Below are 12,129 nucleotides of genomic sequence, written 5' to 3'. Positions count from 1 at the left end.
TACCTCTGAAATTACATGATCTTGACAAACACTGAAGTCTTGCTGTATCTTAGTTTCACTTGTCTATAAGATAGCATTAATCTTAATACCTAAGTTACTGATTTGTGGTGGGGCTTTTAAATAAGTAGTTGCATAAAGACAGAGGTTGGTGTTAAGTATTATATAAACATTTTGCTATTATCATTATTGGCAATGGTTTCTGGAGAATTGTAAAATAAAATTAATCACAAAGACCAAAGAATTGTGCCACTTAGAAATCTAGTATTTGGGGCTAGAGTGATAGCTCAGCGGTTAAGAGCACTGGCTGTTCTTCCAGAGGTCCTGAGTTCAATTCCCAGCAACCACATGGTGGCTCACAACCATATGTAATGAGATCTGGCACCCTTTCTGGCCTGCAGGCATACATGCAGGCATACATGCAAACAGAGTACTATATACATAATAAATAAATAAATCTTACAAAAAAAAAAAAGAAAGAAAGAAATCTAGTATTGGGGCCAGGTGGAAGTGGCGCACGCCTTTAATCCCAGCACTCAGGAGGCAGAGGCAGGTGGATATCTGTGAATTCAAAGCTGGCCTAGTCTACAGAGCTAGTTCCAGGACAGCTAGGGATGTTACACAAAGAAACCCTGTCTTAAAAAAAAAAAGAAAGAAAAGAAAGGAAACCCAGTATTTTGCTTGTATTAGCATTGTAGTACAAACCTGCAGTCCCAGTCTTAAAGGTTGAGACAGGAGGATTATTAATTTGACTGGAATATAGACTCTGTCTGAAAAAGAAGAAAATAATTACAGTATTTTGAGAATCAATGGACAGGCTTTAAAATAGTATGTGCATCTTACATACTCTGTGTCCTTCTTTGTTATGCTAGTAATCCCCAGGAATGGCAAGCCTAATATCTGTGTGTATGGTTTGTATGTGCCCTCATGTACCTCTGGAGGACAGAAGAGAGTGTCACATCTCTTGTAGCTGGGGCTACAGGCAGTTGGGAACCACCTGATGCTTGGAATCAGAAAAAACTTTAACAATTACTTGTAACTGCTGAGTCATCTCTGCAGCTCCAAGCTGACTTTCTTTACATATGTTCTCTATACTATTAGAGAGGAAAATTAATTTGATATATTAAAAAGTATGTTTTTCAGCACTTGGGGAGCAGAGGCCGGTGGATCTCTTGAGTTCTAGGCAGGACTGGTCTACAGAGTGAGTTCCAGGACAGGGGTACACAGAGAAACCTTGTCTCAAAAAATAAAAATAAAACAAAAAATTATGTTTTCTTTGCTAGGGATTGAACCTAGAATTTTGTGCATACTAGGCAAGCACAAGATTAATTTTTGTCCCCATGATACCCTCCTCTACACACAGGATACTTAAAAGCTGGTCATGAGCTATTCATACTTTGTTGTTGTTTTTCAGGACAGGATTTCTCTGTGTAGACTAGGCTGGCCTTGAATTAAAGATCCAAGTGCTTCTGCCTCCCGAGTGCTGGAATTAAAGGTGTGTGCCACCATCGCCCAGCTTATACTCTTAAATAGAGACTGGTAGGATCCATACCTAGTGAAAGACAGAATCAAGAGAGATGCAGTAGTAGTTACCCTTTAGAAGGGTATTTAGCTTTTGAAATATGAAAAAGCTGGCTTTTATTTCCATGGCTCAGTGGGTATGCTGATGCTGTTTAAGGGAAGTTTGCAATTTTTGTTTTTTATGCCTTTGAAATTTTTTGTCCTTGGGTTTTTGGGAAAGGATCTCATTCTAACTGGCCTGGAACTCATAGCAGTCCTCCTGCCTCTGCCTTTTTTTTTTTTTTTTTTTTTTTTTGAGACAGGGTTTCTCTGTGTAGCTTTGGCGCCTTTCCTGGAACTCACTCTGTAGCCCAGGCTGGCCTCAAACTCACAGAGATCCTCCTGCCTCTGCCTCCTGAGTGCTGGGATTAAAGGTGTATGCTACCACCACCAGGCCTGCCTCTACTTCTTTTTTTTTTGGTTTTTTCGAGACAGGGTTTCTCTGTGTAGCTTTGCACCTTTCCTGGGACTCACTTGGTAGCCCAGGCTGGCCTCGAACTCACAGAGATCCACCTGGCTCTGCCTCCCGAGTGCTGGGATTAAAGGCATGTGCCACCACCACCCGGCTGCCTCTACTTCTTGAGTGCTGGGATTATAGATGTGAGCTACCATACCCAGCTCTGCAAATACTGTTTTTAAAGAGTGATGAATTGAACCTGATGTGGTGGTGCATGCCTTTAATCCCAGCACTCGGGACAGAGGTGGCGGATCTCGGAGTTTGATGACAGCATGGGCTACAGAGAGAGTTCCAGGACAGCCAGGGCTACATAGTGAAACCCTATCCCCTGCCCCCAAAGTGATAAATTATTACTGCACACAGGCAAACTCTGCCTCCTTTGAGACAGTTTTTCTCTAACATAATTTTATGTCTTTATTGTAGGCTTCCGAGAACTTTATCTATTCTTGTGCTGGATGCTGTGTAGCCACCTATGTTTTAGGCATTTGTGATCGGCACAATGACAATATAATGCTTCGAAGCACAGGACACATGTTCCACATTGACTTTGGAAAGTTTTTGGGCCATGCACAAATGTTTGGTAGCTTCAAAAGGTACTAATGTTGTTACTGTTGTCGCTAAAGGGACATGTCCTAGGACTTGTCCTCCTGCTGTGCTTTGCCTTGTGACTCTCTTTGAACATAACTGGGAATGAAAAAGGCCCTAAAGATGACCTTACACATAGTAGACAAAACTAGTGTGCAGGCACTCTGTTGAAGTCAATGGGTATGTATTCTATTTAATATAGTTCGTAGTATCTGCTGGAAATGGTTCCATTTGTATAATGGTAATGAATATAAATTTTCCTCTGTATATTTTTGTAGCCACTGTTGAATCTCTCTTTGGGCATATAGATTTATAAGTAATCACTCTTGTGAAAATTTCATATTTAAGTTCTGTCCCAATGCTGAAGTTGCTATGTAATAGTTTTCCTCAAAATGTGAACATTCAAGGATTAGGGACAGTCGAGACTATCTGGTGCTGTTTCCTATTTGAAAATTATTGTAGCTCACATGGCTTTACTTTTAACTTTAATAACTTTTAACAGCAATGGCAGCATTTATTTTGAGTATGTTCTGTAAATATGCTCTGTGTGTGCTTTCAACAGGGATCGAGCTCCTTTTGTGCTTACCTCTGACATGGCATACGTCATTAATGGAGGTGAAAGGCCCACCATTCGTTTCCAGTTGTTTGTGGACCTCTGCTGTCAAGCCTACAACCTGATAAGAAAGCAGACAAACCTCTTTCTTAACCTTCTCTCACTGGTAACTGTTCTTTACTGACGCTGAATTGTATATTAGAGCCTCTATGTTTTGATAATTTAAACAGGATGTTTTATGTTTTTGTAATAAATTTGGCTATAGTCAGATTTGTCAAAATTTTAATGCAATATTTTTAGATTACTGCTATAAGTACTCACTGTCTGATTCCACTAATTAAAAACTACAAGAAGTCAGGAGAGTGGTGACCCTAGAATGCAAAGTAGTAGTAACTGGAGCTTGAAAAGGGTATTGGCTGCTGGTGAGTGAGTGTGCATTTGTGTCTCTAGATCAGGTGGCAAACATTCACTAAGCTGTATACTCAGGATTTCTGCACTTCCTAGGATAAGTAGCCCACCTAAGTAAAAGGAACAAATACAACAACAACAAAAAAAAATGCTGTAATTATTGTGACTGGAATTGTTATAGTAAATATAGGCCTAGGAGAGAGATCTGTATTTTATGTGTTCCATTCCATAAATGGACTTTAGTTCTGCAAGTTATATGACTTCATTAACTTTACTTTTCTGATTTGTAAGGTTCACTTAGATAACCAAGACATTAACAAACTCAAGTGTATAATTTTTGTTCCTTTAATTCTAAGTATTTAACCAAGAGAAATATTAACACTTTTTTTCCTTCTACAGATGATTCCTTCAGGGTTGCCAGAACTTACAAGTATTCAGGATTTGAAATATGTTAGAGATGCACTTCAGCCCCAAACTACAGATGCCGAGGCTACCATTTTCTTCACTAGGTATGACATGTTTAACTGTGTCAAAATACAAAGGGCTAGGATGTAGCTCAGAGGTAGAGTGCTTATCTTCTCCTCTGTAAGATCCTCGATGTTACCAAGGGCAATGGTGGTGTACACCTTTCATCCTAGCACTTGGGAGGCAGAGCCAGGCAGATCTCTGTGAGTTTGAGGCCAGCCTGGGCTACAGAGTGAGATCCAGGAAAGGTACAAAGCTATACAGAGAAACCTTGTCTTGAAAAATCAAAAAAAGCATCCTGGATGTTCATTCACCAGCACTGAAAGATAAAAAGTTACTAAAAGTTGCAGCTGTGCTTAGAAAAATGTTTATTCCTTTCAAAGTGTAATCTCAAGGTTATTTAGTATATGACTTCTTGGTGAAATGAATGATAAGTGGCACAGTTTACCATGTTGGTTACCTCGAAAAAAGGTCATGGTCAAGACAGAACCCAGTATTAGTTTTAACTGAGCTTTATTTGTGGGGGTGGGGAGACAAGAACCAGGCCTGGGGAGGAAAGCATGTGCAGAGAGAGGGAAGTGGAGGGGAGGGGAGGGGAGTAGAACGAGGGGGGGGGTCCTCAGTCATGGCTCTTTAAGGCACAGATGGGCTTACAGAGCCACGCCACACATGCACAGATTGTGTGACTATGCTGTGCATACGTGATCATCAACGCATACTGATGACATAAGACGCAAGACCCTTTGCTTAACTCCAGAACTGCACATTTGCGGTCATGCAGCTGGAGTGAGGGCAGAATTCTAACACTTGGGATGCTTCCTGCTTATAAATGAAACATGTTTTCCACAGTTACAATAATGTGCTTTTTAAGATCTCTTTCTGAAATGATTTTTTTTTTTCAAGATTCTACTGTAATAGCTTCTATGGATACCACAACATAGCAGCAAACTGATACACTAGCATTGTAAAATGTTACTTCATGGAAGTTTGAATGCTTCTCAACTTAAACCAGTAATTTGGGTGTTCATAGTTTTTCTGGTGGTGGTGGTTCCCGTCTTTGGGGCTACAAATCGAACCCAGGGCTGTGCACTTGCAATCATTTTACTACTAAGCTAAATCTTCAGTCTTTTGTGGGTTTTGTTTTAGTCAGTGGTTCTCCATGCCAAGCAAGTGCTGGACCACTGAACTACATCTTAGCCCTTCATTATGTTTCCGAGTCTTATTGCTCCTTTAGTGATCTAAATGTCTTATTATCCAGGCATGCCTTACAAAGTGCTTTTGCAAACGCCATCCCTTCAAAACTTCCTTTCCTAATTGTGATCATGATTATCTGAGGGAGTCTTGTTACCAAATTATTCTATGCTGTTTAGTAAAATTTTTTAATTGTGGATTAAAATAACAGTCATATTTTTAGTAATACAGTAATCATCTTCTAGTTCTAATAGCACTTTGGTCTTGGACCCCATATGTCTCAAGAAATCCAAACATTATTTCTTTCTTGCACTAAATATTTTTTGTTGGAGTGAGATGCATTTTAACAGTTTTCCTTTGGCCCAAAGAAAAAGAGAGTCTTTGGCAGAGTGAAAAATCTACTTAATAATTTACCTTTTGAAAGCATTTTTATTATTTCTTGTGTGTGTGGTATATACTGCCTGCTTGTATGGAGAGCAGAGGATAATGTCTGGAAGTTGATTCTCCTTCTACGATGTGGGCCCCAGGGATTATTAGCCTTGGATCATCATGCTTAGTGGCAAATACCCTAGCCTGATGAACCTTCCTCAGAGCCTGCCCCTACTTATTATTTTAAGAGAAATTTCATCTTTTATTATCTTGAATTTAGCATGTATCTCCATAAAAACTTATTATTATTATTATTATTATTATTATTATTATTATTATTAACAAGTCTCTCGTTATTTTGCAGGCTGATTGAGTCAAGTTTGGGAAGCATTGCCACAAAGTTTAACTTCTTCATTCATAACCTTGCTCAGCTACGTTTTTCTGGTCTTCCTTCTAATGATGAACCCATCCTTTCATTTTCACCAAAAACATACTCCTTTAGACAAGATGGTCGAATCAAGGAAGCCTCTGTTTTCACATATCATAAGAAATACAACCCAGATAAACACTATGTAAGTTTGTTCAATATGTGTAGATTATCATGTATGAGGTTTTTGTTGTCCTTCATACTTTTCACTGACTGCTGAAGTTCTAAACATTTCATCTGTGCATGTTGCTTCCATGGATGGTCCAAAAATAAGTAAATATACTTAAAGAATTATTTTAATTTGATTTCTTTTATATTGTTAAATTTACTTAAAAATCATGAGGGTCAAAATACATTTCTTCTTTTAGTGTCAGGGTATTTTCTTATTCCTTCTCTTTTCTTGGTTTCAAAGGTAAATCTTGCTTGCTGAAACATTTAACCAATCCATTCAAAAAGTCTGTAACTCCCATCTGGGCATGGAGATGCATGCCTTAATCCCAACATTCAGGAGACAAGAGGCATCTTTTTGAGGCCAGCCTGATCTATATATATACCTAGTTCCAGAACAGCCAGGACCTTGTCTCATTAACCAAACAACCAAACAAACAAAAAAGTCTTAAGTTCCCATTCTACTTTTCTGTACAATATTTTTCTATTTGTGTCACTGGGTATCAAACCCAGGGCTTTCATGACTACATAGCATTCATTAAACACACACATAAAACTTGTTTTCTGTTTTTATGTGACTGGGTTATCATGGAACTCTCTGTGTAGACCAGGCTAGGCTCAAACTCAGAAAGCCACATGCATCTAACTCCCAAGTGATAGGATTAAAGATTTTTGCCACCAGGCCTTCCCAAACCTTATTTTTAAACAAATACAGGATTTGTATTGGTTTTTCCACACTCTTGTGGCTATTATTATTCACCCTTGTGCTGTTTTATTTTTTCTTTTTCCTCCTCTTTTTCCATGCTGAGAGTCAATCCCAGGGTCTCAGGCATGCTAGCCGCATGCTGTACCACTGAAGTACATCTCTATCCTCCATATTAAAATTTTTTTTAGATAATTTTTTTAAAATCTATGATGAATAGATTTTTAGAAAGCTATTTTACTTTTATTTTAATCATTTTATTGAGGTTATATTGCTATTGGTTTATAATGGCACTGGAAAGTATACACACATGTGCACATACATATGCCTCTGGTTTTGTATGGATACCTGGACTCTTCTTGCAGCAGTATTCAAAGTAACTTATAATAGTTGAAATATCCAGTAAAACATGTTCTTTTAACTCACACCCCATAAATTTTTTTTTTTTTTGCTTTTTTTCTATTTACTTTCTTAAATCTTAAACCTTTTTCCTTTTTGTTGGAAATGCACTAAGTGTATATGTTTGAGAAGTACATTGTAAACATGAAAATAAAAGTGTTCACTTTCAAGTTTTTATTTGAATCTTGCAGTCGCTAAGTTCAGTCTCAAATGCAATTGTGTGTGCTATATAAATACAATGTACTGTATTCACTGTTACCTATCAGTGACGTGTATCCCCAAGGTTAAAAGCACTTTTACTATAAAGTTTTATATCAGGAAAGAAATTTTATTACAATGTAATGTGCCTATCATTGATTTCTTTTCAGATTTATGTAGTCCGAATTCTGAGAGAAGGACACCTCGAACCATCATTTGTATTCCGGACATTTGATGAGTTTCAGGAACTTCACAATAAGCTCAGCATTATTTTTCCACTTTGGAAGTTACCTGGGTATGTTCTTATCCTCGCAAAAATTCATCCTTACTTTCCTATGTAGAAACTACTTGTTTCTACATGTAGGTGGGAAACTTTGGTTAACATTCAGTTACAACACTTAAAATAATAAGTACCTCATACAGTACTGAAGGTAGATAAGGAGCTTGAATTTTGTATTGAATGAGCATGTGATTCAAATCTTAAAGCTAGGCTTGGTGGCACATGTACCCAGGAGGTAGAGATGAGAGGATAGAGTATATAACTTAAGTATCCATTGTCTTTTGATTTTTTGAGACAGAGTTTCTCTTTGTAACAGTCCTGACTGTTCTGGAACTCCCTATGTAGACCAGGCTGGCCTGGAACTCACTGAGATCTGCCTGCCTCTGCCTCCCAAGTGCTGGAACTAAAGGTGCGCCACCACTGCCTAGCATATCCATTATCTTAAAAATCAAAACAGCAAACAAGGGGTGAGCCTTTTTGTCACCTTTATTGTGCAGACACAACACAGTATCAGCTAAGATAATGGAATCTTGTTTTTAAAAAGTCACATGCTACAGCTGCAGCAGAAATCATCCACATGAGCCATACTGATCTCCTGTGATAAACAATAAACCTGAGGTCAGATTTTATGGCTCAGCTGGTAAAGGCTGTTTCTGTCAAACCAGACAATTCTAACCTCAACATGTGCCATTGTATGACACTGACCCCTTGCCAGTTACCACTGAAATTCTTAGATGTAATCATCTTTTTTTTTTTTTTTTTCTTTTTTTCTTTTTGAGACAGAGTTTCTCTGTATAGCCCTGGGTGTCCTGGAACTCACTATGTAGACCAGGCTGGTCTTGACCTCAGAGATCCACCTGTCTCTGCCTCCCAAGTGGTGAGAGTTAGGGCATCTGCCACTACTGCCTAGCAGGTGTAATAATCTTAATGCTTAGCTTTTTTTAAAGAAAATTTTTTGTTTTAAATTGTGTGTGGTATGTGTGTGTGTTTGCTGTGTTGGTGCCTGCAGAGGCATCAATCCCATAGAGCTGGAGGCTGTGTGAGCTGACCAGTGTGGGTGCTGGAAACCAAACTCAGGTTCTCTGCAAGAGCAGAAATGCTCTTGACTACTGAGCCATCTCTCTTGCCCCTAGTGCTTAGCTTTTTATCCGAATCCTTTTGTAAATCTTCAGATTTACTGTAAAGACCAGCCTTTGTAAGTCCTCAAATTTACTGTAGCTTAAAGACCAGTACCTTTCCTTTGCCATATTCTTCTCACATAAGATTTCAAAGTCATGGAGGCAAATGGGTATCAAAGTATGTCACTGTTGGGTGTAGATCTCTTTGAGTTCAAGGCCAGCCAAGGATACATAGTGAGTGAGACCCTGTCTCAAACAGTATATAAAGTTTCTTACTGTGTGCACTCTCATTTTTTAGCCATCCCAAAATAAGAATAGAGATCATTGTATTTGGCACCTGATTTAGGGCCTGTGTCATTGTTTGTGTATTTTATTTTATGATTATTGAGCAATGATTCTTTTAGAGATAAGATCAGGTAAATATTGTGAATGATTAAAGTTGAAACCAAATAACAGAAAATTAGTAACAAATACAGGAAACTAGTAAGGCATGCATCTTTTTCTTTCCTTTTTTTTTCCCCCAGAAAGGGGGTTGTTGAGATAGGGTCTCATGTAGCCAGGGTTTGCCTGGAATTTCCTATATGGCTGAGACTGGCCTTCTTCAACACCTGGTCTGCCTTTCCTACCTCCCAAGTGGTACTGGGATCATAGGCATGTGCCACTGTGCCCAGCTAACACATTCATCTTGATGCCAAGACTTATATAAAGAAAATGAGTAATTTAAACTGGTTCATCCCCAGTGTTTTGAATCACATGGGCAAAAATATAATAGATTAAGACCCCACTTTTGTATCTTAGGAATATAAAAAAAGTATATTTCTAAGTAAATATTGTGCATGATGCTCTCCAAATACTTTCTGATGAAATAATTTAAATCCCATTTGTTTTTGTTTTTCTGTTGTAGCTTTCCTAATAGGATGGTTCTAGGAAGAACACACATAAAAGATGTAGCCGCCAAAAGGAAAATTGAATTAAACAGTTATTTACAGAGTTTGATGAATGCATCAACAGATGTAGCAGAGGTGACCTTCCAATATAAGTAAATAACATATTCTACCTTTGTGTCATGTAATATTTAACTAATGAACCTTTTTCTCTTCAATCTTAGTGTGATCTTGTTTGTACTTTTTTCCACCCCTTACTTCGTGATGAGAAAGCTGAAGGAATAGCTAGGTCTGCAGGTGAGATTATACTTTTTCCTTCTGGTTGATAATTCATGACTTTAGTGATGGGGTGGAGGTGGATATGTATAAGGGCACATGCATGTGTGTAGCAGCCAGAAATTAGCTTTGGGTGTCTTCAGGTGTCTATCTTGGATTTTTTTAAAAGATTTATTTTATGTGCAATTACTATGTACATGCCTGCAGAGGTCAGAAGAGGGGGTTAGATCCCCTGGAACTAGAATTATAGATGGTTGTAAGCTACTCTGTGAGTGCTGGGAATCTAACCCAGGTTCTATGTAAGAGCAATAAATTCTCTGTCTCTGTCTCCTTTCTTCCCTCCCTCTCAACAGGTTAGTCTTTCTAAGCCAGTCTATTTCTAGAAAAACTTAGCATTCCTAATTATTATCCTGTGATTACCAAAAAAATAAAAATAAGTACAAATTAGTGGCGTAAGAGGTTTGCTTTTCCTATCCACTTCCCCTCACTGTACCCTCATGCAGAAGTTCTTTTGTTGAAGTGTGAACCCTTGCAGGCATATTGAGATAAAGAGGAAAGTATTTCTGTTTTCAGGGACAGGTCCCTTCAGCCCTACTGTGGGCCAAATAGGAGGAGCAGTGAAGTTGTCTGTGTCTTACCGAAACGGCACCCTCTTCATCATGGTGATGCACATCAAAGATCTTGTGAGTGGCTACAAGTGATGACTGTAGAGCAAACCTGTACCTTGGTAGAAAGCATTACTGTTAAGGAACTGCTTTTCTTTATAGGTTACTGAAGATGGGACTGACCCAAATCCATATGTCAAAACATACCTGCTTCCAGATACCCACAAGACATCAAAACGTAAAACCAAAATTTCACGTAAAACTAGGAACCCAACATTTAATGAAATGGTAAGCTAAACTTCATTTCTCAAAATTTTTGAGAATTTTGTTTTGAAATGTTAATGTTTTTATTTCTTTAAGATTTATTTACACTCGGGAGGCAGAGGCAGATGGATCTCTGTGAGTTCGAGGCCAGCCTGGTCTACAGAGCTAGTCCAGGACAGGCTCCAAAGCTACAGATAAACCCTGTCTCAAAAAACAAAAAACAAAAGCAAAAAAAGATTTATTTATTTTTATTCTATGTGTATTTATTGTTTTGCTGCCATGTATGTAAGTGCATTGTGTGTGTGCCTTATACCCACAGTGGCCAGAAGAGTATGCTGGTTTCTCTAGAACTGGAATTACAGGAAGTTGTGAGTTGCCATGTAGGTGCTGGAATTGAACTCAGGTCCACTGCAAGAGCATCCAATGCTTTAACCACTGAGCCATCTTTCTAGCTCTTCCCTGAATGTTTTATTCTCTTAGTAATCCTCTTACAAAAACAAAGTGTCAGCTGAACAGTAGAAAGTAGAACTGTGACTGAGATACTCAAGGCCAACTAGCAGATCCATAACCAGTTAAAACCTGCCAAAGTCCCCTCACCTTGCTCCCTTGCTTAACTATTTTTGGGGTGGACACATTATTTATGGACCTTAGCATTTAGTTTACACACACACACGCACACACACACACACACACACACACACACACACACACAATGTCTGGATACAGATTGGAAGACAACTTGAATTTTTTGCTTGTTTTTTTTTTGTTTGTTTGTTTGGTTGGTTTCGAGACAGGATGTCACTGTGTAGCTCTCTCCTGGAACTCACTATGTAGACCAGGCTGGCCTTGAACTCACAGAGATCCACCACTCTGCCTCCTGAGTGCTGAAATTAAAGGCATGCACCGCTACACCTGGCTTGACTACTTGAATTTTGATCAAGATTATCAATTTATCAAGACCTGTATAAAAGCCAGGCATGGGGCTCAGCACTTAGGAGCACTTGCTCTTTCAGAGGCCTGAAGTTCAGCCCCCAGCACCTGTATCAGATGGCTTACAACTGCCTGTGATCCAGTTTCAGGGAATCTGACACCATCTTCTGGCTTCCTCAGGCACCCACACATTTGACATATATATATGAATTTTTTAAAAAAAAAAAAAAACGTAATGAATAAAGTTTAAAGAGAAAAAAGCCAGGTGGGCTGGTACATTCCTGTACTTTTA

General features: G+C 38.6%; 1 protein-coding gene across 3 annotated transcripts in view; it reads left to right on the top strand.

Moving 5' to 3' along the window:
• Pik3c2a (phosphatidylinositol-4-phosphate 3-kinase catalytic subunit type 2 alpha) overlaps positions 1-12,129 on the top strand; it is a 137,465-nt gene that overhangs the window by 121,514 nt on the left and 3,822 nt on the right. For all 3 annotated transcript variants that reach the window (XM_076563618.1, XM_006992972.4, XM_015986485.3), the window contains 9 exons: positions 2,438-2,607; positions 3,162-3,318; positions 3,960-4,069; positions 5,950-6,157; positions 7,651-7,775; positions 9,783-9,900; positions 9,987-10,059; positions 10,612-10,721; positions 10,806-10,931. In XM_076563618.1, the coding sequence (XP_076419733.1) occupies positions 2,438-2,607; positions 3,162-3,318; positions 3,960-4,069; positions 5,950-6,157; positions 7,651-7,775; positions 9,783-9,900; positions 9,987-10,059; positions 10,612-10,721; positions 10,806-10,931 (1,197 nt within the window). The remainder of the gene's footprint in view (positions 1-2,437; positions 2,608-3,161; positions 3,319-3,959; positions 4,070-5,949; positions 6,158-7,650; positions 7,776-9,782; positions 9,901-9,986; positions 10,060-10,611; positions 10,722-10,805; positions 10,932-12,129) is intronic.

Source organism: Peromyscus maniculatus, chromosome 1, assembly GCF_049852395.1.
Source record: "Peromyscus maniculatus bairdii isolate BWxNUB_F1_BW_parent chromosome 1, HU_Pman_BW_mat_3.1, whole genome shotgun sequence".
In the NCBI taxonomy this organism is placed as follows: domain Eukaryota; kingdom Metazoa; phylum Chordata; class Mammalia; order Rodentia; family Cricetidae; genus Peromyscus; species Peromyscus maniculatus.
This window is presented reverse-complemented; position numbering and strand designations above follow the sequence as displayed.